The 27,574-nt window shown below is 45.2% G+C and overlaps 2 protein-coding genes across 2 annotated transcripts in view; one reads left to right on the forward strand and one right to left on the reverse strand.

Annotated features, from left to right (window-relative positions):
* The window catches only part of LOC123759307 (uncharacterized), a gene marked incomplete at its 3' end in the record, with an annotated part of 233,911 nt that overhangs the window by 159,967 nt on the left and 46,370 nt on the right, over positions 1-27,574 (reverse strand).
* Positions 4,746-27,327, forward strand: LOC138370487 (sciellin-like). Its single transcript, XM_069334856.1, has 3 exons — positions 4,746-4,868; positions 5,045-5,155; positions 26,329-27,327. Exons 1-3 carry the CDS (start codon positions 4,746-4,748, stop codon positions 27,325-27,327), a joined length of 1,233 nt encoding a protein of 410 aa, XP_069190957.1.

Consider the following 27,574-nt stretch of genomic DNA (forward strand, 5'->3'; position numbering starts at 1 on the left):
TGGGAGTTCTTTTACTCCACAAGCCCGGCCCGGGACCAGGCTTGATTTGTGAGAGCTTGGTCCAACAGGCTGTTGCTTGGAGCGGCCCGCAGGCCCACATTCACCACAGCCCGGTTGGTCCGGCACTTCTTGAAAAAACTATCTAGTTTTCTCTTGAAGATGTCCACGGTTGTTTCTACAATATTTCTTATACTTGCTAGGAGTATGTTGAACAACCGTGGACCTCTGATGTTTATACAGTGTTCTCTGATTGTGCCTATGGCACCTCTGCTCTTCACTGGTTCTATTCTGCATTTCCTTCCATATTGTTCACTCCAGTATGTTGTTATTTTACTGTGTAAATTTGGGACTTATACTTGGAAAATATTGGAGGGCTATGTTATTTAGTATCTCTCTCGTCTCTTTTCGAAAGTGTACATTTGGAGAGCTTTGAGACGATCTCAATAATTTACGTGTTTTATCTTATCTACGTATGCTGTATACGTTCTCTGCATTCCCTCTATTTCAGCAATCTCTCCTGCTCTGAAGGGGAAAGTGAGTATTGAGCAATACTCAAGACTGGACAGTAAAAGTGATTTGAATAGTAAAACCATTGTGATGGGATCCCTGGATTTGAAAGTTCTCGTAATCCACCCTATCATTTTTCTGGCTGACGCAATATTTGCTTGGTTATGTTCCTTGAACGTTAGGTCGTCGGACATCATTATACCTGCCAAGAATAATGATTCCTGTAATGGTTTCTGTGACGGTCCCTCATTAGTCTTCTAAGGTTATTTTGCAGTTTAATTGAGGAGTGGTTTGAGGGGGTATATATTGTCCGTGTCCGTCTGGCTGTATGCTTGTATTCTGTCTGTGTCTGTTCATACATAATGTGCTTATTAACAACTATTTGGAGATTATATGAACAATTATGAGATTAACACGTTAATGATTTTGCTTGAAACATAACATGCGTGTGCCCCGTTGTTTAAACGCTGTGCTGCCTGGTAGCCGATTGGACAACTAACTGAATTTCCACTATATAATGGAGAGGCGGCGGCGTGTTTGCCTTGTTCAACAACTCTCAACAAATGTTCAAAATTTGGTAAATACGAGCCTTTGGAGGGTATGATTCAGTCATCAGACTTGCTATACCCCGGCCACGTTAATGTGGGCATCAATACGGTTCGGTTACTGGTCTCCGCCTCTCAGTTCACACTAGTGAACGTTCTTCCGGTTCACTCCCGATCAGTTACTGGATCTCTATTTCTACTAATCATTTAAAAAAAGAGTGAATGCTGCACTGTGTTATTCCTCCGTCTCACAAAACCTGAGACGAGCTTTGTAAACGTGAAACAAATTGTGACAAAGAGGACGTAGAGCGTCTGGAGACGGGAGGCGGCGTGATGAACACTGATGTTGTGGCATTAGTGTGCCAGCACCCACAAGCTTTCCGTCCTCCCTCTCCTTGCTGGGCCACCATGTTAGAGGACAGGAAGATATCCTGTCTAGGTTACACCCGTCGGGGAGCCGGTCGGTCGAGCGGACAGCACGCTGGACTTGTGATCCTGTGGTCCTGGGTTCGATCCCAGGCGCCGGCGAGAAACAATGGGCAGAGTTTCTTTCACCCTATGCCCCTCTTACCTAGCAGTAAATAGGTACCTGGGTGTTAGTCAGCTGTCACGGACTGCTTCCTGAGGGTGGAGGCCTGGTCGAGGACCGGGCCGCGGGGACACTAAAAGCCCCGAAATCATCAAGATAACCGTCTCCCTCCTCTCCACTGAGCATGGCGGGGAGTTTTAATGAGGCTTAACGTCCACACAATAACCAGAATTAGTCTATAGTGTATAAAGAATACAGAATATATTCGTGAGTTCTTTAATACATACAAAATATATTAACCTCTTCAAAAGTTGAAATGGTTACAAATCATAACCAGGGTGCAGGCAATGAGTCACAATAACATGGCTGAAGTATGCTGACCAGACCACACACTAGAAAGTGAAGGGACGACGACGTTTCGGTCCGTCCTGGACCATTCTCAAGTCACAATCGACTTGAGAATGGTCCAGGACGGACCGAAACGTCGTCGTCCCTTCACTTTCTAGTGTGTGGTCTGGTCAACATAACCAGGGTGCTTCACCGCACATTCGTAATACAAATGCTATTTTTAAGAACAAATAAAACTCCTGTAAATGTAAAGTTAAAAGACAAGAGTCACTCTTAGCGTTCGTCTGTTGTTGTTGTTGTTGTTTAAGATTCGCTACCTGGAACAAAAAGTTCCAAGTAGCACGGGCTATGGTGAGCCCGTAGTAGCGTTCGTCGGAAGATCATCACTGAAAACAAAACCTGCCACTAGCATCCATTACCCATTTTCAATATAAAAAAATACCTTTATAAGCACATGTAAATGATATAATTGTAAATTCTATGCATTAGTAAATGTTTTGTGAGGTAGTAACAAGGGGGTTATTGGTGATCTAAACCCCAATGGTCATCTCAACCGCAGGTTACGGAGACAACTCTTAGGTAAAACGACACGTTCCTAGAGACCAGGGGTCAGATTCACGAAAGCACTTACGCAAACACTTACGAACCTGTACATCTTTTCTGAATCTTTGGCGGCTTTGTTTCCAATTATTAAACAGTTAATGAGCTCCGAATCACCAGGAGGCTGTTTATAACAATAACAACAGTCGAATGGGAAGTTTTCATGCTTGTAAACTGTTTAATAAATGTAACGAAAGCCGTCAAAGATTGAGGAAAGATGTACACGTTCGTAAGTGCTTGCGTAAGTGCTTTCATGAATCTGGCCCCAGGACGTTGTTAGTGTGTCTCCTGTCTTCTGGCCAGAAGCAGTCTCTCACAGACACGGGTCGTTACTACACGGACAAAATCTCCACAGAACAATAAAAAGGGTCAAAAGACGGAATTTTTGTTACAGTATATAATATACGCCAAATTGGATCATTCAAAACTGAGTTTTAGATATCTCAAAAAGTAGTGAAAACGAAACAAGTTAATCGTTGCTATCCCAATAGAGATGAGGTGCGCCTCCTGCGACTGCTAGGAGAGTGTGTGTGTGTGTGTGTGTGTGTGTGTGCAGGAAATGTATTCGTAGTTACACTGTTTAGCTGTGTCAGCCGGGTGCGAGCCCTGGGCAGAGACTGAGCACCAACACTCAACTATTCGCACCTATTCCCCCCCCCACAACAGTAACTGACCACTTGGTTATAAACCGATTGGAAAGTAATGTTTTACAGAAAGCTAGAAAGATAAGCCTTAAGATGAGATGGTTTACTTGAAAGATCGATTTCACAAACAAACGTCTTGTAAATTTCAAGGCGATACCAAGAGCCGTTCTCAAGATATTTACAAAAAACAAAGCCATGGTAAAACAACGACCAAAGAATAATTGTTTAAGTGCTCTATCACCTTCCGGGTCTACTTAATTAAACAATTTATTCCAAATGATATTAACATTCATTATAGAAGACTGTTGAAGACAAAGGTGTAGAGGGGCCGGGCCTGCCCAGGTGTGTGGGAGGGGGGGAGGGGGGCAGCACTGCTGGGTTAGGGGCCGCTCACCTGCTTCATCAGGGCGCAAGGTGACGGGTGTTTATCAGTACCAGGCTGGCCAGGCCAGGCAGGCAAACTGTATTACCCCACACACGCTTAAGGCACCACACACTCCTCCACCACACACCACCGCCACCACACTCCAACACCACCACCACCACACTCCAACACCACCACCACCACACTCCAACACCACCACCACCACACTCCAACACCACCACCACCACACTCCAACACCACCACCACCACACTCCAACACCACCACCACCACACTCCAACACCACCACCACCACACTCCAACACCACCACCACACTCCAACACCACCACCACCACACTCCAACACCACCACCACCACACTCCAACACCACCACCACCACACTCCAACACCACCACCACCACACTCCAACACCACCACCACACTCCAACACCACCACCACCTGTTTGTTCCAATAGGCACTGTAGGGAAGAGAAGGAGAGCACCATAAAAAGCATGATGGAAAAAGTGTAGAGAACTTAAGAAAGGAAACTAGAGAGGGTAGTCAAGAGAGGCAGAAATGAACACACCCGAGAGAGGAGGGAAGCGGAGACAATTTGCAAATGAATTACATGTAATTAATAGGATCAAACCTCGTCCTATTGATCACACAGTCTCCTCCATATTATAGAATATGGTAAACAGATACAATGAAAAAAAAGAGGGGGCTTTCCGTAAAACATTACTTTCCAATTGGTTTATAACCAGGTGGTCAGTTACTGTTGTTGGACTAGGGGGGAATAGTTAAGGGTTGGTGCTCAGTCTCTGCCCAGGGCTCGCACCCGGCTGACACAGCTAAATAGTGTAACTACGAATACATTTCCTGCGCGCACACACGCACTCCTAGCAGTCGCAGGAGGCGCACCTCATCTCATTTGGGACAGCAAATTTGCACTAAATTATAAACCAGTGTCACACAAGTATAAAGTGCTAGAGAAAATAGCCTGGTGGAGAACAATAAGCCCCTGGAGAGGATAAACTTTGTCACTAAAAGGCAGCATGGATTTATAGGGGGAAAGAGTCATGCGTCACAAATATCAGAGTTCCATGTGAAGGTAGACAAAATACGACAGAAATAAGAATCAGAGGTAGACTGCCTAGAGAGTCAAAACAAGCATCTCATACGGTTCCTGGTGGAAGGTGTTGTACAAGATGGAGAAGCAGGCTCAGATAACTGACAAAACACTGAACTGGGTAATGGAGTACCTGAAGGACAGAAAACAAAGGGTCACAGCCAGAGAGGTATCTGGTTACAGAGATGTGTTAAGTTGGAAGGTAGAAATAGTCTAAGCTACTCTAGCCTTCTGGAGTGTATTTTATGACCTCAATAAACTTAGCAGAACTTGATATGTGACACGTAGGGTCCCCCAAGGCTCACTGTTAGACCATTTTTATTTCTAATTTTTGAGAATGACCTTTCCGAGAGAGATTGTACGTGTCAATGTTCACAGGTTATGAGGAATGGAAAAACCAAGAACTACATAACGCAACTACATGAAGACCTTAAACTCCAGGAGCAGCCAGATAAGTGGCTCCTTGAGTTTAGTCTCAACAAGTGTAAGGTACTGAAGATGGGAAGGATACGAGACCAGCAGGTATCTACATCATAAAAGTAAGCAACTACAGGAAACGGAAAAAGAAAGATTTGGGAGTAACAATTTCAAACACCAACATCACAAGCACACACAGAGTAACATAAGTATAATATGTGAAGCTGGAAAACATTACACCGCCATTTAAAAGACTAAATAAAGACTCAACACAATCTATACAGCCTATGTAAGGCTGATCACTTACATAGGCTGTAAGTGATCTAGAATACACTTACAGCCTATGTAAGTGCTGTGCAATTCTAGAATACACAGCACCGGCCTGGGATCTGTACCTTACAAAGCACAACATCTAAAGACGAAAGGTAAAGATACAAGAGGATTAGTGCCAGAACTAAAGAGGGTTAAGATTCGGGAATAGGTTAAGGGAACTAAATCTCACATCTCTAGAGGAGATAAGGACCAGAACGGATATGATCACGCAACCCGTTCTCGCAAATTCGTAAAGTCAATATTGACTTATTAACTACGTGCATAGGTGATATACTAAACATAATAGATACCCTTAAAAAGATTCATAGAAAACACCGACCTTACCTAACCTTGTTAGTATCTTAAGATAAGCATTTTATTGCTTCGTAATTACAATTATTACTTAACCTATACCTATTATAGGTTAGGTAATAATTGTAATTACGAAACAATAAGATGCTTATCTTAAGATACTAACAAGGTTAGGTAAGGTCGGTGTTTTCTATGAATCTTTTTAAGGGTATCTATTATGTTAAGTATGTCACCTATGCACATATTAAATTTGCGAGAACGGGTTGGATCACGACATACAAGATACTGAGGAGAATATACGAATAAGTACTGCCACTTTATATCGAGATGAAGCAGTACAAGAAGACATAGGAAGGTGTTGGAAATACAAATTAGTCATCAACGTATAAGAATACTGTGCACCTTGTGTTGGAGGTCTACCAGTGTTATGCACTGAAAAAATGAAGCCGCGGGAGCCATCTCCATCCACAATTTCATGGTCAGATTCGACAAACAATTCGAACATCAAAGCTAATTGTAACGTAGCAGTTACAATAAGGCTAGACCTCACTTGCTCATAAACACTATTAGGTATGTACATCACGACCACACTACCACCACACCACAACCACCATGCCACCACCACCACGCCACCAGCACCACCACCACACTCAACACCATGCCACCACCACCACACGCAACACCACGCCACCAGCAGCACCACCACACTCAACACCATGCCACCACCACCACACGCAACACCACGCCACCAGCAGCACCACCACACAAACAAAAACAACCATTATTCTGAGCAAGAATATTATGCGCACAAGCCCGACACAGGAAGAGGAAGGCGGCCAGGCGCAGATTGCAACACAAACAAGTCCCGTCCAATGTACAGTTTTCCTTCAGGGCAAAACACAAGAACAAGAATACCGCCTCTGTTTCTCCAGGGTCCGGCACTACAACACCCATTCCACCACCACCAGCAACAACACCCATTCCAACACCAGCAACAACAACAACCATTCCAACACCAGCAACAACAACAACCATTCCACCACCACCAGCAACAACCACCACCACCAGCAACAAGGCACACAAAGGGGTCTCCACTGTGGGACGTGTCTGCTCTCTATCTCCTTACCCAATGAGCATATCCCTCCGCCCTCTGACTCTGCTATCTTAATTAAGAACAAGGATATACACACCAGTATGAAGATATAGGACTTGTGTATCAAGAGTGTTGCTGCGTGGGAGCGACGCGTACTGAAGTAGTATAGTATCCACGTTTGAGAAGCAAATGTTAAAAAATTAATGATTTACGTTCTACGTGACGAAGTGTGTGTTACCAACAAGAGCGCGTAAAGGCACGTGTGCTTGCATTTACTCTCACTCCCTGCCACTCGTAACTAATAAAACTAATAAAAACACACAAAATGTATAAAGCTAATGGCGTAGGAGTTGTTGTACATGGTAGAATAGATGTGGTAGTCAGCAGGCCAACAGGAATACACCAGTACAATTTAATACAATACAATTTACATACAATTTATACATACAATTTAACGATTCTTCGCGACAGGGGATCGTATTTCAGGGACCATAGGATTAAGGACCTGCCCGAAACGCTACGCGTACTAGTGGCTGTACAAGAATGTAACAACTTGTGTATATATATATATATATATATATATATATATATATATATAAATATATATATATATAAAAAAAAAAAAAAAAAAAAAAAAAAAAAAAAAAAAAAAAAAAAAAAAGCTGGCCACGTGTTATCATTAAGGAGTGACTATCACGAAGACATCGGCTTCCTCTCCAAATCGGTTCAATGTTTCAAAAGGTGATCTCAGCATGGGTGTGAGCCTGTCTGGCCCCACAGATCTACTCATGATCAACAAGTGAGGACGTGTATACTGTCTCTAGATGAACGCTCTTCTTTTATGCATTATATGTTGGTGTGTTCTCTAGGAGAAAACATCGAGGTCGTACAATGGGATCGAACACACCTCCCTGGACTCCCCTATGCACACACACACTACCGACTGAACCATAACGAGTTCTCGAGTACAACAACCAGTAGTACTACCCGACACAACTCATCTATGCTGCTTTCTGTGCTTGTGATATATACAAATTATCCAAATAAAGTACATAAACAACCCCATCTAAGCACTTAAAAAAATAAAAAAAAAAAAAAACATTAAAACCAACGTGAATATGGGGAAACGAGTAAAGTCAAAGGCAAAGTTAAAACAAAAATAAATTTTAATAAAACAAAATAAAAGTTATTAACTGCAATATAACTGTTTTTGCACAGGTAAGCTATAACCCAACATTAAATAACAGCATAAACTCTAATTTTAACTAAATGACCCCCGACACTGACAACAACAGAGTATAAAAGTACAGCGGTACAAGATACAGTACCAACACAACTCTTAACAAGCGGCGGCAGTGACAATTCATCACTAGAGACGTTCCTGAACCGATTGTGCGCCTCTGTACAACCTGTCCTCTTAAAAATAACGTCGCTTTTGGCCGTTTGCCCGTATAGCAGAAAGTGGACGTAATTTGAAAATGAAAATAAATTTGGGATATTTTTTTTCAACAACAGTAAGTTAAGGGTCCTCTAGTTGGTTAGGTGGGTAAGTAATTCTCAAAGTTTCAAACTTGTATGAAAATGTTAATTGAAAGTTTCCTCTCCTAACCATTCCGAGTAGGCCGGACGACTCGGACAGAAAACGGGACAGTACGTCACTTTTCTGAGTCTATTTAATTTCAAATTACGTCCACTTCTGGCCATAGTGCGCATACGAGCCAAAAGCGACGTTATGTTTAAGAGGACGGGTAATCCTTTTATCCTGTGATCCTTTACACCACCGCCCACGGGATGGGTATGGGGTACATAATAAAGAAATTGAGACGTTACCCCTAGCAGAGCGCCTCAGCTGACTGAATAAACCGGCTGGCTTGTGCCTACGTCGCCCGACCTGCCTCCTAGGAGGGCAGGTGGCGTGATGGCTAAACTATCCTGCCGGTGGCTAAACTATCCTGCCGGTGGCTAAACAATGTGTCAGCGAAAGGGTTGGTGCCGGAACGCCACAAACAGAACATAGAATGTCGTGTTACATATTATTATACATTCTTATTTCACAATATACACATGAAAAATTTTACATAAACTCCTGAATGGATTAAGAGTTATCCATGACTGCTTAGGAGAAGCCAGTACCCGAATGAGGGTAATTATGTGACAATATAAATATATATTCACAGTAATGCAATTCAATGCTCAAGATCTTGCAACAATGTATTGAACAGCTAAAACAGCAATTTACTAAGATTGCACCTTTTGTAATCATTATAAAACATGAAGTACACTCACACATCATACAGGCCATTGTCGCTACAATATTATTACCAACATTCGCACTTTAGCAGTAGTGGCTATGAGACCTACATCTGTACTAATATCATTCACTATTACTATATATATGCGAACATTTCTGTATTCTGTTTCCTGGAAGATATTTATTAACACGCTAAGCAAACTTTAATTTCTTCTCTCTCGGGTCAAATATACACAAACCCCAGAGCTGATATAATCTTCTTTGAGTGTCAAGTGTGAGCTGGGATACATTATTATTATTAACATCTTTATTGACAAAATTAATTACAATTTTGCCTAATCTGAGGATTTTGATAGTCTTATTAAATTGAGGTTAATGCTAGTATTCACTGTCACGCAGGACAGAGGGTCATACATAAGACAGGTAGCCTCGAACACAAGACGATTTGTCAGCGGATTTTAAACCTACCAAACCTAAACCAATCCAACCCAACCAAACCTTACCTAAACTACCAAACATAACCAAACCCATACGAGCCTAACACAGTCTAACCCAAGCTAATATATCCTAACCTAACAATATATATGGTTTTGACACCCTGAAAACAAGCGTTGTTACACCGTCCTACGTGGGACTTGACGGCACCTTGCGCAGGGTGTGGTCAAGCCAAGACAATACCACCTTCTTCTACTGTGGTATTCAAAGTTCAAATGTTACACAGCTGGAATAAGCAAGCAGGAAAGACAACTTTGTGAGTTGAGGAAGTTAAAGGAATGGAGGAGGGTGAGGAAAGAACAGTGGTGGCCTTGTAGAGCCTAGTGCGACATGATCCACCTGCAAGCAAGCAAGCAAGCAAACGCACACGAACACGGAGCAGGTTGTGCAAGCAAAGTTTATTCATAATTTTAAAACTAGGTGTGATAGGGAAATAGGACCGGAGTCATTGCTGTAAACAACCGATAGCTAGAAAGGCGGGATCCAAGAGTAAATGTTCGATCCTGCAACCACAAATAGGCGAGTACAAATAAGCGAGTACGTACACACACGACCAAGCAACAACAAAAATAGGCAAGAAAGAGAAGGGTGGACAGACTGCATTTTCTTGGACTGTCAGAAAGCCTTTGACACAGTACCCCATAAAAGACTGTTACAAAAGTTGGAGCAACAGGCAGGAGTAAAAGGGAAGGTGCTCCAGTGGATATGGGAGTATTTAAGCAACAGGAAACAGCGAGTGAGGGGGAAGACATCCGAGTGACGAGATGTCACCAGCGGAGTCCCACAGGGCTCTGTACTTGGACCCATCCTGCTTCTAATATATGTAAACGATCTTCCAGAGGGTATAGACTCATTCCTCTTAATGTTTGCTTATGATGCAAAAATTATGAGAAGAATCAAGACAGATGATTCTTATATAATCTAAGTTATATAAACCACTGCTAATGTTCAAATTACATTCTTTTGTAATCTATATTAAAGCATAACAGGAACATAATTGAATCTGCTTTAATACAGATTACAAAAGAATGTAATTTTAACATTAGAAGTGGTTTATATAACTTAGATTCATTTTTGATAGCTCAATTAAAGAGCGATTTGAGTAGGATCATTGGTACACATTTGTCTCACTAAGCCATTGTAAATATTTACTATCTTATGCTATTATTATTATCCATGTGTGGGCCTGTTGGTGGGTATAAATAGGAGCTGCATCGTATGGGCCAATATGCCTTCTGCAGCTCTTATTCGTATCTACCTAATTCCCATTCATTTTTCATTGTACCTCACCTCCCTCTCCTGACCAATATATATATATATATATATATATATATATATATATATATATATATATATATATATAATTAGTCTAATACTTTACTTGTAAATCATTCCTTCTAAAGGTGCATTAATATACGAAAGTACTTAAGGAAATTCCTGTTTCAATTCTTCCTCCGTGGTCTGACACTGTCATATAAGTACAAGACTGTTAAGGCGACAGATTGGTAAATGAATGTGACGAACCAAGACATCAAGATGTAGATTCCGGGCCCATTTTGTTATATGTATAGTGTAGATATAACAAGAGCTCAAAGAGCATGAGAACCTGTACACCAGTCGACTGAAAGTAAGAGGCGGAGCCAAAAACTTGAAGGTGAACACTCGCCAGCACAGTACACAAACACACACACACACACACACCAAGTCTCAAGAGCAGTTAACATAACAAGTATAACGGAAAGTTAATGTGAGGCAATGTAGCTCTCCCGCTTCCTGCAAGGTCATCTTGGGTAGAACATGTAGGTAAACACATACCCCGTAACCAGCTTCCATGTGTGCCACATACACATACTCCACAAACACACGCGTGCCCCACACACACACACACACGCCCACACACACACACGCCCCCACACACACACGCCCCCACACACACACGCCCACACACACACACGCCCACACACACACACGCCCACACACACACACGCCCACACACACACACGCCCACACACACACACGCCCACACAACAGCCCAGTCCACACACCCCCACACACCACATTAACTGATTCATTCAACTATCTGCATTCCTCTCCACTCAAGTGTTCCTTGGCAACGTGCGTGTATTTGTTCTTCAAACCAAAATTTTGGCAGGCAGGTAGACATACATTTAGTTGTATGTCTGCCCGAGGCTAACTGACTGCCATTTAGTTCAAACAGGATTAAAACAAGACCCGTGTCCACTGAGGAAACCACGGTAGCCAATCACTGTTGAGAATACAAAGCTACAGAATTGTGGCCATAAAAAAGCTCAGGTCATACGAGGTCACGTTGTACAATACTGTGGAAAATGCCCTGTAAACTGGTTATGAGTGCCGTGCTGTGCAACATCCTAACCCAGGCACACTACTAATGTGCACCTCAGGCAGGCAGGCAGGCAGGCAGGCAGGCAGGCAGGGGCACTAAATGCTATCTTGCTTACTAACCAACCAGCCAGGCAATCGGTCTACTACTTTCCTTGCCAGACTGCTTCCTTGAGAGGCTACCTACTTGCTTCTCTACATGCAAGTTAGAGCGAACAATTACCTCCCTTCCTGCCGGATGTTTACCTGCCGGCCTGCTTGCTGATTCCATGTATGACTGCTGCCTTCGGCTCTAACTGCCTGCTTGAAGGCATGTTCACTGCTTTCACTCTCAGCTGTCTGCCTACCTTTCTGTCAGCATGCCTGCCAACCTGCTTGTTGCTCTTCACGCATGGTTTATTGAGCGACAAGCAGCTTGGCCGGTTGACTTTCTGCTTCACCTGCCAGCTCCCTCTCCCTTCACTGCTCCACCATCACATCTCACCACTGACCAATACAATGGTGTTGGGACCCAACTGGCGATTACATAGCCCAGCACATTTAATTTATTCTTTTCTAGTGTATAATTACTCTGATAACTATAGTTTATAGATAAATCTGGTGTTATCCTCTCTGACTTAGTCAGGTGTCGTCCTCCTCAGCCTGACCTGTTGTCAGGTGCGACACACGGACATAACTCAGCCCTGAATAAGGACAAAATAAAATATAGGTAAAATTTTATCATGGATATTTATATTACCCAAAACGTGGGTATCTTATATGTCGAGTTATATATACGAATTACTGGACCTGTACATTAGATGTACAGTTTATATATATATATATATATTATATATATTTATTTATTTATTTTGAGTACAATAACAAAGAGCAGCGTTACTCAGTAGTGATAATGGTTCTCTTCCGAACCCTTTTACTTCTCTTGCCAGTATCCACTACGTAATAGCAAGACAGTTCTTGAGACCCTCGGCCAACTACACTGACACGACGGTATATACATACAGCTAACGCAATCGTCTGTAGAACTTTTCTACCTTCTCGTGGCTCAATATTATTATCCTGATGTCGACGGTAGATTTCTAACACTCCCCACGGCGTTGACAGTCACCATCTTCCACGGGTCGTATTTCAGAAGAGAGTGGATCCTCGTTACAATTTCGCCATATGACTGGTCACACAACTAAGCCATGTCGACAGGGTGGTAGAGTACTACCCTGCCCATGTTCTGACCTGTACTCATTGCCTCGCCCGGTGATTCTGATTGGCCAACAGAATTCCCGCCACCGGACGAGCCACGCCGTGTAGGTCGTTAACAACCTGCATGGTTGTTAAAGTCGTTCCCCCTCTAACATTTAGTAGGAAAGCATTACTCTTAAGTACCACTACTTATACTCTGATGCGACGCAATAACACGATAAAACAAACTTCCTGTAACAATGGTCACAGATAAAAAAAAGGTATACATAAAATTCCTTCGCTGTTGTGTAAATATAAACTATGTACAGCATCTTCCCGACCGTGTGGCCGGTTCTCCGTCCCTCCCTAACATCTTCTCAAGCCTCCAAGTTTTATCCAGATCGACGCACGCAATTATTTGGGTGTAAAATTAGCCCAGTTGGTGAGGTGTCTCGGTCACAAGAGCTGAGCGGCGACACGCACCACCCTCGCACCACCACCACACCACCCTCACACCACCACCACACCACCACCACACCACCACCACACCACCCTCACACCACCACCACCCCACCCTCACACCACCACCACACCACCCTCACACCACCACCACCCCACCCTCACACCACCACCACACCACCACCACACCACCACCACCCTCACACCACCACCACACCACCACCACACCACACCACCACCACACCACACCACCCTCACACCACCACCACACCACCCTCACACCACCACCACACCACCCTCACACCACCACCACACCACCACCACCACACCACCCTCACACCACCCTCACACCACCCTCACACCACCACCACACCACCCTCACACCACCACCACACCACCCTCACACCACCACCACACCACCACCACACCACCACCACACCACCCTCACACCACCACCACACCACCACCACACCACCCTCACACCACCACCACACCACCCTCACACCACAGATAGTGAGAATGAGGCAGTACACGGGAGACATCTCCCGTCACGCAGGTCGTGACGTAGTCGCACCTCCACAGATCTCCAGTATCAGCTCTTGATACTGGTAATGGCTCAAAAGGGCCACCACTTACGGGCTATTCATGCCCGTGCCACCTTTTGGGTGGCTTAATCTTCATCAATCAAACATGAGGCAGTAGGAGAGGAGGCGGGGTATAACGGGTCGAGGACGGCAAGTGGGGGGGGGGGGGGGGGTGAAGGTACCACTGCTGCAACAGTGGTACCAACTTCACCACACCTGGGGCCACTCAACTCGTGGCCCCAGCCTCCCAAGGTAACACCACGCCAAAAATAAACAAATGTGTGTGTGAATAGAGCGATCACCTAGCGAATTCAAGCTTCAGCTCTTGGTCTGAAACTGTCAGTCATTCATTGCAATGACTCACGGCCAAGATGTCTCTTGCAATATTTACTTTTACAGTTATGTAGGGAATTCTCGTCTCATAAGAAATTATTTTCATGTAAAGATTTGGAACTAGTCCATCTTAATATTTTCCAGTTGTACATTAAGCTGCTCTCTCGCGCAGGCTTTTCAGGGAGTATAATTAGAGTGAGTTTATGCAGTCCCAATAATTTAGGTGCTTTATTAAGTGGAATCAAACAGTAAAGGAAGCTTGCATAAATATCATACAGTGTGACTGAACTAACCCTTAGATTTAGAGCAAAGCTACTAGTAATAGGAGATTTCAATCTTGGACAGACTTACTGGGAATCAATGGATCTAAGATAATGGGAGAAGAAACTTGGAAAGCGAAACTAGTAAAAGTTGTACAAAGAAACTTCCTAATACAACAAGTACGGGAGGAAAGCAATCAGCAAGATTGGACCTAGGCTTCACACAAAGCGAAATGGACATTGTGGACGTTGAGCATAGGGGTCAAGTGGCCATTTATATTGCATCTGACTATGTAGTATATTATGAAGGCAGCGGCAAGAGCAGGGGAAGAGGGGGAATGGAAGGCTAGCTTTCCATAAAGGCGAATACCAGAGGGTCAGAAAATTCTTAGTAAGAATACTATGGGAAACAGAAATATGAGAAAACCCACACAGGCATGATGGCTTTATTACTAGCTGAAGGAAGATTTAATAGGTCGATAGAACAAGTGAGGCAAAGTGTTATTGAATGCATCTTACTGGATTGCCAAAAGCTTTTGACACTGATCCTCACAAGCGACTCTTATACAATCTAGAAAAACAGGCTGTTGTATCGGAAAGAGTAATAAAGTGGGTGAATGAACACCGTTCTGGAAGAAGGCAGTCTTAGTAAGTGGAGACTTATCAGACTGGCGAAGGGTAACGAGGGGAGTACCTCAAGGGGCGGTACTAGGGTCCAACCTGTTCCTAATATACGTAAACGATCTAACGAAGGAAGTTCATTCTTGTCAATTTTTGCTGATGATGATAAGCTAATGAAGCAAATCAGAGCTGAGGACTGCAATACAAGATGAACTAGACAATCTTCAGAAATGGCTACTAGACTTTAGCCCTGACAAATTCAAGGTTTTCTTGAGGTTGAGGTTATCTTGAGATATTTCGGGGCTTAGCGTCCCCGCGGCCCGGTCCTCGACCAGGCCTCCATTTTGTTACAACCACCACCCCACCACCCCAGGAAGCAGCCCGTTGCAGCTGTAACTCCCAGGTACCTATTAACTGCAAGGTGAATAGGGGCATCAAGGTGAAAAACTCTGCCCATTTATTTCCGCCTCCACCGGGGATCGAATCCGGAACCTCAGGACTACGAATTCCGAGCGCTGTCCACTCAGTTGTGAGGCCCCTGTGATAACGACATAGAAGACACTATCTTATCTTGAGGTTATCTTAAGATGATTTCGGGGCTTTTGTGTCCCCGCGGCCCGGTCCTCGACCAGGCCTCCACCCCCAGGAAGCAGCCCGTGACAGCCGACTAACACCCAGGTACCTATTTTACTGCTAGGTAACAGGGGCATAGGGTGAAAGAAACTCTGCCCATTGTTTCTCGCCGGCGCCTGGGATCGAACCCAGTCAAAGAGATATCAGACAGAACTTTTTAAGTTTAAGTCGAAAATAAATGGAACGGACTTGCTGAGGAAGTTGCCGAAACCAAATCAATATATATATGGCATTAAATGTAAATATGACAAGGAAAACGTGAGGCAGTCACTGCCTTGAACTAATGACGGTCGAAAGGCGAGGCTTAAGAGCGGATGCTCGACTCTGCAAGCACAGCTAGGCGAGTATACGCGTGTAAGAGTGTTAAGAGATATAAGAGAGAAGCATAGACAGCGGGGTAAGCAAAATGCTTAGTAACAGAGTTGGAGAAAGGGGGGGGTGGGGGGTGGCTGGGTAAGGCTAGAAAGCAATGTAGAGAAGAAGGCAGGGGGGGGTGTAGGGGACGGGGGTGTAGGGGACGGGGGTGTAGGGGACGGGGGTGTAGGGGACGGGGGTGTAGGGGACGGGGGTGCAGGGGAGGGGGGGCAGGGGAGGGGGCATACCTGAAGATCCTGGATTCTAGCCAAGGTGACCCCGCCCCCTTCCCCACCAATACCACAAACAATCACTCCCCCCCCCCCACTGCCATCACCACTACCATCTTCACCACCCAGCACACAACCATTACCAACACTATCACCTCCACCCCTCACCCTTCATCTCCTCCATCACCTGTAAAGGCTTTGTCAAATCTCCCAGACATACTGAGGGGGGGGGTGGGGGGCTAGTGTATATAAGTGGGGGAAATGACGGAGGGTTGAGGTGAGGTCAGTGAAGGCCACCGACATCTCACAATTTATTTATGTAAAGTATTTATTTAGTACGAATTTAAATTGAAATTTAAATAAGTTTAGTGAGGTAAAATACACACAAAGGGATGAGGTAGCTCAAGCTATTCTCACCCCGTTCAGTACAACGTGTTCATATAAATATATATAGACACACATCACAAACAATAAACATACTACCGAACATTCTGAGTGTAAACATATGCATTTCTTATTTAGTACGAGGGGAAGCAATGTTGAATTCTCCTTAAACCTGTTGGATGGCTCCGTAGTGTTCGACGGCTGCAGACGCTATACTTTCTAGTTGTCTTTTAGATAGTGAGTTTTAATACTATTTTGAGTCTACGATTTCCAGGCCTCTGATAAAGGATTGTCTCCTCTTATTCTTCGTCTGGCAAGACTGGCAAGACACAACACATCAGAACACGAGTAAATAAAACCTCATGCGGCCTTTTGGCTGGTGCGAGGCAGCACCTATTTATACCAAACTCATTCATACATGGCTAACCTTCACTTCAAACACAGCAGCGATCCCATGTCTATTTATTTCCCAGGTAATTTGTTAAATGTATCTAGAACCATATTCCCGAGCCGGTATTTGTCAAGGGTTCTTATGAAATTAAACTTATCAAATTTGCATCCATTATTTTGTGTTCTATTTTCTGTAGATATATATAGCCCCTTTATTACTATTCCCTCGTCCCTTAGTGGTCAACACCCTCAGCTTGCACAGTTTATCCCTACATGCCCCAGGCACTCGACTCATCATGGTTGAGTCGGTAGTGAGTGTGCCTGGGGTGCCCAATGGATGTGAGTGTGGTCGATAGTATGTTCTCTTACCCTGAGTGTCTTGTTATCCTTCCCCACATATGGTTAGGAAACCTCTTCAGTACTCAAGACCTGAGCGCACCGACGGAAAGCCAACAATTACGTTGATTCTGTGCACTGTTTCAGTACTCTGCCTATCTGGCTTCCTATTATTGACCTCTCTTACTCACAGGGATTCTACAGGTGGTTATCTTGAGGTTATCTTGAGATGATTTCGGGGCTTTGTGTCCCCGCGGCCCGGTCCTCGACCAGGCCTCCACCCCCAGGAAGCAGCCCGTGACAGTTGACCAACTCCCAGGTACCTATTTTACTGCTAGGTAACAGGGGCATAGGGTGAAAGAAACTCTGCCCATTGTTTCTCGCCAGCGCCCGGAATCGAACCCGGGACCACAGCATCACGCGTCCAGTGTTCTGTCCGCTCAGCCACCGGCTCCCCTAGCAGGCATTAATTACTCTATGATGGTCACTCAATGCATCAGACTCCCTAACAACACCCAGGCGTGTGTCTGGGAGCACCCAGTGTGCAGGTTCGAATCCTCCTCGTGGTTCCTACTGATTTGATCATTGATACGTCACGTTAATGTGATTTCTTTCTGCAACACCCACCTACTCACTCGCCACTTACTAACCTGTCTGTCATGTTATCGGGAAGCACTGTCCCCGCGGCCCGGTCTCCAACCAGGCCTCCTGGTTGGTGGCCCGGTCTCCAACCAGGCCTCCTGGTTGGTGGCCTGGTCAACCAGGCTGGTAGATGCCATTGCATGCAGTCTGATGTATGTCACAGCACAGTTGATCAAGTATCGTTTGGAGTTGGTTATCAAGTTCTCTTCTGAACACCATTAGTGGCCAGGACGCTAGTTTTGCCTCCTAAGTTTAGAAGGAAAGTGTTTAAAAGTTTTGGGCACTTAAGTACGTTTATTGAGACAATACATCTCAAAGGGATAGAGTAGCTTAGGCTATTTCTATTCTCAGCCGGGCACTTAATGGTGATAAAACTGTCCCTCACCGTACCCATTGCATCTGTGCTTTTCAACGGAGATATTCTGCACATCCTGTCATGCCTCCTGGTTTCATGTGATGTCATTTCTGTGTGCAGATTTGGACCCAGTCCCTGTAATATTTTCCACGTGTAAATAATTATGTACTCCTTTTGCCTACGTTCTAGAAAATAGATTTTCCTTATAAAGTGCCAATAATTTAGATGTTTTATAGAAAGGATTCGGGCCTTAAAAGATCTCTGCACGTGTTACAGGTCGGCAACTTTTTAAGTATTGAATGCTAGAAAAGTTGTTAAGTGTATATTGTGCAACCCGTTCTCACACTTGCTTTGAGTCAATATTGGCTTATTTATTAAGTGCATATGTGACATACTAATTAATTGTGAATGTTTTCGTATACCTTGAAAAGCTTCATAGAAAACACCGACCTCACCTAACCTTCTTGGTATGTTAAGATAAGCATCTTATTGCTTCTTGATTACAATTATTGAGTAGTATTAACATACTAAGAAGGTTAGGTGAGGTCGGTGTTTTCTAAGAAGCTTTTCAAGGTAAATGAAAATATTCACAATTAGTATGTCACATATACACTTATTAAATAAGCCAATATTGACTGTAAGCAAGTGCGAGAACGGGTTGTAGTGTTAATGTACAACAATATTCCATCCTAGAGAGCACTAGTGTCATGTGCTCATCATTGTGTCATCTTTGGTCTGTCATCTCTTGTTTGAAAGGTTCTTGTTGTCCAACCTGTCATTTTAATTGTCGTTATGACACCTACTTTATTGCGTTCTTAAAAAGTAAGGTCTTCCGACATAATTATTCAAAATCTGTTAATATTGCTTTTTCTTTCTAAGGTGCGAGTTGACTGTGTTTTGTGTGTGGTTTCCGCTTTGATATTATCGTATTTACCATAGCGAGGAGCTGGAACTACATTAAACATCATTTTGTTGTGCAATAGTTTGTGTCCTGTTTATGTCTGATATGAGGACGAGAAAAAGTACTGGAACAAGCATAGTACCCTGGGGGACTGAACAAGCACAGTACCCTGGGGGGACTGAACAAGCACTGTACCCTGGGGGGGACTGAACAAACACAGTACCCTGGGGAGGACTGAACAAACACAGTACCCTGGGGAGGACTGAACAAACACAGTACCCTGGGGAGGACTGAACACAGTACCCTGGGGGGGACTGAACAAACACAGTACCCTGGAGGACTGAACAAACACAGTACCCTGGGGAAGACTGAACAAACACAGTACCCTGGGGGACTGAACAAACACAGTACCCTGGGGAGGACTGAACAAACACAGTACCCTGGGGGGACTGAACAAACACAGTACCCTGGAGGACTGAACAAACACAGTACCCTGGGGGACTGAACAAACACAGTACCCTGGGGGACTGAACAAACACAGTACCCTGGGGGACTGAACAAACACACTGGGTTGTATTCGTTAGCAAAATAAAGATTCGTCTTTCTACATTGCCAGTAATTCGTTTTTTCCACATGTTGTGTGCAATAACACCATGGTCACTTCTGTCAAATGCTTTCGCTAAATCTTTGCATAGTACATCAGCGTTTTACCTGGCATCTAAGGTTATGTTATAGAGATCTAGCAATTGTCAGATGCAAATGTGATTCCACGTGTTTTGTGATCTTGCTTCTTAGCACTCTTTTTACTCTTAGCTTTTTATGATATGTGATGTCTACACTCTTAGCTTTTATGATATGTGATGTCTACACTCTTAGCTTTTTATGATATGTGATGTTAGTGCTACCGGTCTGTAATTGTTTGTCTGTTCCTTATTACCTCCTTTGTGGAGTGGTGTGATCACCGCTGTTTTAAGTGTCGGGATAACGCTAGTATTTAGGCTCCTTCTCCAAATGATTCTGTTGTTGATTATCACACATGATTATCAATATCATTATCACAAATGATTATCAAAATGGCCTGTAATAGTTTTTTCCAATTTTGAATGAATAAAGAATTGCAGGAATACGGGTCTGGTGCAGAGTGCATATGGCCACTTCAAAGTTCAGTGGGGTCAGAGGTGGCATCTGATATATGATTTGATGTTATCGCATTTATGAAGAACTTGCTTGGATGATCGATCTTCAATGTGTTCAGGGATTCACTGAAAATATTATCGTACTGTATCCTCAGTATTTCACTCATTTCAGTACTGTCACCTGTAAATGTTGCATCTCCCTTGCACAAGGATCCAATGCTACATGTAGTTTTTGTTCAAGAGCATGTCTAGGGGGGGGGGTAGTATTTTGGGTTCCATTTGATGACCATTTGCTTCTCTCTCTCAAGATGGTGTTCAGGTCACGTGACCTGGAGTAGCCAAACAGTAGTGGCCTGTGACGTCATGATTCAGCAGTTCACACAGGTGATTGGAGCGAAGATGGTCACTTGGTTCTGTGACATCTTGGAGTACCAGATCTTAGGCAGTGACGATGGGGCTCGAGGCAGCTGGTGCATTAGAGCACGTGCTTGCTCTCTCTTGTCAGGCAGCTGTGAGTGTGTGTGAAGTTCTTCACATAAATTTCAGCATATATGGAGGTCTGTAGATGAATACTGTGTAGCACTCACATATACACACTCAGATCCTTGTGTAAATGTTTTCATGTTCTGTTTAAGGGTCTTCAGTTTTTATTTATTTATATTTTATTATTTTTAGTTATTTTTAAGAGGGGGAGGGATTTCTGGTCAGTATTTAATCTAGTAATTATGTATTATGGGGCTGGGTTTTCATCGTGTAGATTGAGGCTCTTGGGCCACCAGCTGTGGCAGCGGTGCGTCTCATCTGGAGTAATCTTATGTCTTCTAACATTTCTATCGTGTTCCACACCCTGATGGGTTGATATTATAGTCTGATGTTAAGTTGATGTATCTTCTGTAGAGTCATATTTTACACAGCTTGTAGTTTTTGAATGTTAGCTTTCTTTAAGGTATGCCGATGTAGTCTACAGCTGCAGCACCAAGTAAGTTTACAATAGTGGTATGTTTAGTTGGCGGTAGGGCATCTGAAGCTCACTTGGAGTCGAAATGTCTCACGTGAAGCCCGGCCACTAGCCCACCACAACCAACCACTCACCAATCCCATTTGTTCATTCACCCACTCACTCGCTCAACTGTGGAAAAGAATGAAGGGTGGTGGAGCGTTTATGGTGGAGGGTGGGCGGGAGCAGACTATATAGAGGCCACCACACAAACACACACCCACAACGAAACCTGAATGGTACCCAGCAACGCAACGAGTTCAGGGTGGACGAGGAGGATGGGCAGGAGGAGGGGTAGAGTGCAGGGAGGGAGGGAGGAGGGGCAGAGTGCAGGGAGGGAGGGAGGAGGGGCAGAAGCAAGGGTAGGAGGAAGAGGGGTAGGGGTAAACTTTTGGGAGAAGGATGGAGAGGATTGGTGGAAGGAAGAGTGGTAGGAAGAGTGTTAGCATACCGCCACTAGCAGCAGCAACTGTGACGACTTGGTGATAACTGCGGTGAACAACACTGACAACAACAACATTGGCGTGAAAGTTGAAATCATTGGAGGAGGACAAGGTGGTCCTGGTGGTGGCGCTCGTCACACACCTCGCCGGACGGGAGTCACTGGACGGGGGTCGTTGCACGGGGTTCACTGGACGGGGTTCGCTGGACGGGGTTCACTGGACGGGGTTCGCCGGACGGGGGTCGTTGCACGGGGTTCGCTGGACGGGGTTCGCTGGACGGGGGTCGTTGCACAGGGTTCGTTGGACGGGGGTCGCTGGACGGGAGTCGCTGGACGGGAAAACAGCACTGCTCTACACTGGTCACTCCACATCATGGGTAGTCTCCTCCCCCCCCCCCCCCCCCACCTCTCCTTCCCCATGACAATGCACCTCACCATACTCTCCCCGCAGTACTTCAGCGTACCCCACATCGCACCCCATCCTCCCAAACCCTCCCTCACCCGACCCTCGATGGCGTAGCCTCACAGGACGCGGTACATAAAGACGCTAACCATATCCTCCGTATCAAGCTGAACGTCACGTCTTGGCTCCTACCTCAACTTTCAATCGACTGATGTACAGGTTCCTCAACCCTTTGGGCTCCGTCTTATAGGCACTTTAATTCGTACACGGAGTCTGCCTGCACCACTTCGTCTCCTCCTGACACACACACACACACACACACACGTTGCTGACACACACACACATATGTTGCTGACACACACACACACATATGTTGCTGACACACACACACATATGTTGCTGACACACACACACACACATGTTGCTGACACACACACACACACATGTTGCTGACACACACACACACACATGTTGCTGACACACACACACACACATGTTGCTGACACACACACACACACATGTTGCTGACACACACACACACACATGTTGCTGACACACACACACACATGTTGCTGACACACACACACACATGTTGCTGACACACACACACACACATGTTGCTGACACACACACACACACATGTTGCTGACACACACACACACATGTTGCTGACACACACACACACATGTTGCTGACACACACACACACATGTTGCTGACACACACACACACACATGTTGCTGACACACACACACACATGTTGCTGACACACACACACACATGTTGCTGACACACACACACACATGTTGCTGACACACACACACACATGTTGCTGACACACACACACACATGTTGCTGACACACACACACACATGTTGCTGACACACACACACACATGTTGCTGACACACACACACACACATGTTGCTGACACACACACACACACATGTTGCTGACACACACACACACATGTTGCTGACACACACACACACATGTTGCTGACACACACACACACACATGTTGCTGACACACACACACACATGTTGCTGACACACACACACATGTTGCTGACACACACACACATGTTGCTGACACACACACACATGTTGCTGACACACACACACATGTTGCTGACACACACACATGTTGCTGACACATCCATAACGACGTCAATTAATGGCGAACCAATTAAAACCACAAGATGCCAAAAGGCGTAACTCGACTCGCTTTTAATTAAGAGAGAGTATTTCCAGCCTATCGTGTTTCCACGGTATGTTTGTGTCCGCTATTTTCATTTTAATTAACATCTCTTGCCCTTCTGACGATATATTTTAACATCTCTTGCCCTTCTGACGATATATTTTAACATCTCTTGCCCTTCTGACGATATATTTTAACATCTCTTGCCCTTCTGACGATATATTTTAACATCTCTTGCCCTTCTGACGATATATTTTAACATCTCTTGCCCTTCTGACGATATATTTTAACATCTCTTGCCCTTCTGACGATATATTTTAACATCTCTTGCCCTTCTGACGATATATTTTAACATCTCTTGCCCTTCTGACGATATATTTTAACATCTCTTGCCCTTCTGACGATATATTTTAACATCTCTTGCCCTTCTGACGATATATTTTAACATCTCTTGCCCTTCTGACGATATATTTTAACATCTCTTGCCCTTCTGACGATATATTTTAACATCTCTTGCCCTTCTGACGATATATTTTAACATCTCTTGCCCTTCTGACCTTATATTTTAACATCTCTTGCCCTTCTGACCTTATATTTTAACATCTTTTTTTAACATCTGTTCTCAATTTTTTAACATCACCTTTTTTAACATTTTAACATCCCATAATTTTAACAATAAGCAAAGAACTTACTTTACTGCCACTCCTCCCTCGTTTTAACTGGGATCACTCGCCCCATCTTTACCTGGGATCACTCGCCCCATCTTTAACTGGGATCACTCGCCCCATCTTTAACTGGGATCACTCGCCCCATCTTTAACTGGGATCACTCGCCCCATCTTTAACTGGGATCACTCGCCCCATCTTTAACTGGGATCACTCGCCCCATCTTTAACTGGGATCACTCGCCCCATCTTTAACTGGGATCACTCGCCCCATCTTTAACTGGGATCACTCGCCCCATCTTTAACTGGGATCACTCGCCCCATCTTTAACTGGGATCACTCGCCCCATCTTTAACTGGGATCACTCGCCCCATCTTTAACTGGGATCACTCGCCCCATCTTTAACTGGGATCACTCGCCCCATCTTTAACTGGGATCACTCGCCCCATCTTTAACTGGGATCACTCGCCCCATCTTTAACTGGGATCACTCGCCCCATCTTTAACTGGGATCACTCGCCCCATCTTTAACTGGGATCACTCGCCCCATCTTTAACTGGGATCACTCGCCCCATCTTTAACTGGGATCACTCGCCCCATCTTTAACTGGGATCACTCGCCCCATCTTTAACTGGGATCACTCGCCCCATCTTTAACTGGGATCACTCGCCCCATCTTTAACTGGGATCACTCGCCCCATCTTTAACTGGGATCACTCGCCCCATCTTTAACTGGGATCACTCGCCCCATCTTTAACTGGGATCACTCGCCCCATCTTTAACTGGGATCACTCGCCCCATCTTTAACTGGGATCACTCGCCCCATCTTTAACTGGGATCACTCGCCCCATCTTTAACTGGGATCACTCGCCCCATCTTTAACTGGGATCACTCGCCCCATCTTTAACTGGGATCACTCGCCCCATCTTTAACTGGGATCACTCGCCCCATCTTTAACTGGGATCACTCGCCCCATCTTTAACTGGGATCACTCGCCCCATCTTTAACTGGGATCACTCGCCCCATCTTTAACTGGGATCACTCGCCCCATCTTTAACTGGGATCACTCGCCCCATCTTTAACTGGGATCACTCGCCCCATCTTTAACTGGGATCACTCGCCCCATCTTTAACTGGGATCACTCGCCCCATCTTTAACTGGGATCACTCGCCCCATCTTTAACTGGGATCACTCGCCCCATCTTTAACTGGGATCACTCGCCCCATCTTTAACTGGGATCACTCGACCCATCTTTAACTGGGATCACTCGACCCATCTTTAACTGGGATCACTCGCCCCATCTTTAACTGGGATCACTCGCCCCATCTTTAACTGGGATCACTCACCCCATCTTTAACGACCAGGATCACTCACCCATAGTTGACCAGGATCACTGGGATCACTCACCCATAGTTGACCAGGATCACTGGGATCACTCACCCATAGTTGACCAGGATCACTGGGATCACTCACCCATAGTTGACCAGGATCACTGGGATCACTCACCCATAGTTGACCAGGATCACTGGGATCACTCACCCATAGTTGACCAGGATCACTGGGATCACTCACCCATAGTTGACCAGGATCACTGGGATCACTCACCCATAGTTGACCAGGATCACTCACCCATAGTTGACCAGGATCACTCACCCATAGTTGACCAGGATCACTCGCTCAGGATCACTGGGATCACTCCAACAACAGTTTATGGCGTCCATCAACACTTGGCGCTGCTCTTGTGGTATTTGGCAACGTGTGGTGGGAGGGAGGGAGGGTGGGAGGAGCTCACACCCTTCAGGTATTTGATGGGGCAAGCATTCCTATCTTCCGTTCACGGTCTTGGGCTGACCCAAGCTTGGTCTTGGCCACGCTGTACGGTGGGCTCACCTATTGTTCAAAGTGTGGCCGACGTACGCTGAAAGTGTGGCCGACGTACACAAAGTGTGGCCGACGTACACAAAGTGTGGCCGACGTACACAAAGTGTGGCCGACGTACACAAAGTGTGGCCGACGTACACAAAGTGTGGCCGACGTACACAAAGTGTGGCCGACGTACACAAAGTGTGGCCGACGTACACAAAGTGTGGCCGACGTACACAAAGTGTGGCCGACGTACACAAAGTGTGGCCGACGTACACAAAGTGTGGCCGACGTACACAAAGTGTGGCCGACGTACACAAAGTGTGGCCGACGTACACAAAGTGTGGCCGACGTACACAAAGTGTGGCCGACGTACACAAAGTGTGGCCGACGTACACAAAGTGTGGCCGACGTACACAAAGTGTGGCCGACGTACACAAAGTGTGGCCGACGTACACAAAGTGTGGCCGACGTACACAAAGTGTGGCCGACGTACACAAAGTGTGGCCGACGTACACAAAGTGTGGCCGACGTACACAAAGTGTGGCCGACGTACACAAAGTGTGGCCGACGTACACAAAGTGTGGCCGACGTACACAAAGTGTGGCCGACGTACACAAAGTGTGGCCGACGTACACAAAGTGTGGCCGACGTACACAAAGTGTGGCCGACGTACACAAAGTGTGGCCGACGTACACAAAGTGTGGCCGACGTACACAAAGTGTGGCCGACGTACACAAAGTGTGGCCGACGTACACAAAGTGTGGCCGACGTACACAAAGTGTGGCCGACGTACACAAAGTGTGGCCGACGTACACAAAGTGTGGCCGACGTACACAAAGTGTGGCCGACGTACACAAAGTGTGGCCGACGTACACAAAGTGTGGCCGACGTACACAAAGTGTGGCCGACGTACACAAAGTGTGGCCGACGTACACAAAGTGTGGCCGACGTACACAAAGTGTGGCCGACGTACACAAAGTGTGGCCGACGTACACAAAGTGTGGCCGACGTACACAAAGTGTGGCCGACGTACACAAAGTGTGGCCGACGTACGCTAAGTGTGGTCCAAACAACAAGAGTGTTGTCGACCGGAGTATTAACTCTTCACTGGCCGCTTTTTCAGTCCGTCCTCATCACTAAAGGTCAAATGTTCATTCCATGCAGCCGCCAAACCTGCCTGTTTATGAATGAAAAACGCCTTACACTCAATTCCTCCTGATGACGTTCCAATATTTCTCGAACAGCGCTTCTCTGACGACCTGTGCGAATCGCAACTCAGTAAATGCTTCAACTATAATTCAAATA

Source organism: Procambarus clarkii, chromosome 32, assembly GCF_040958095.1.
Source record: "Procambarus clarkii isolate CNS0578487 chromosome 32, FALCON_Pclarkii_2.0, whole genome shotgun sequence".
Lineage (NCBI taxonomy): Eukaryota > Metazoa > Arthropoda > Malacostraca > Decapoda > Cambaridae > Procambarus > Procambarus clarkii.

Bases quoted from the DNA above. Each gene is read 5' to 3' on its own strand.
- LOC138370487 (XM_069334856.1), top strand. From the start codon at position 4,746: ATGGAGAAGCAGGCTCAGATAACTGACAAAACACTGAACTGGGTAATG. The intron at 4,869-5,044 runs GTAGAAATAGTC...CAATGTTCACAG, and splicing joins GAGATGTGTTAAGTTGGAAG to GTTATGAGGAATGGAAAAAC. The intron at 5,156-26,328 runs GTACTGAAGATG...GTACGCTGAAAG, and splicing joins TTAGTCTCAACAAGTGTAAG to TGTGGCCGACGTACACAAAG.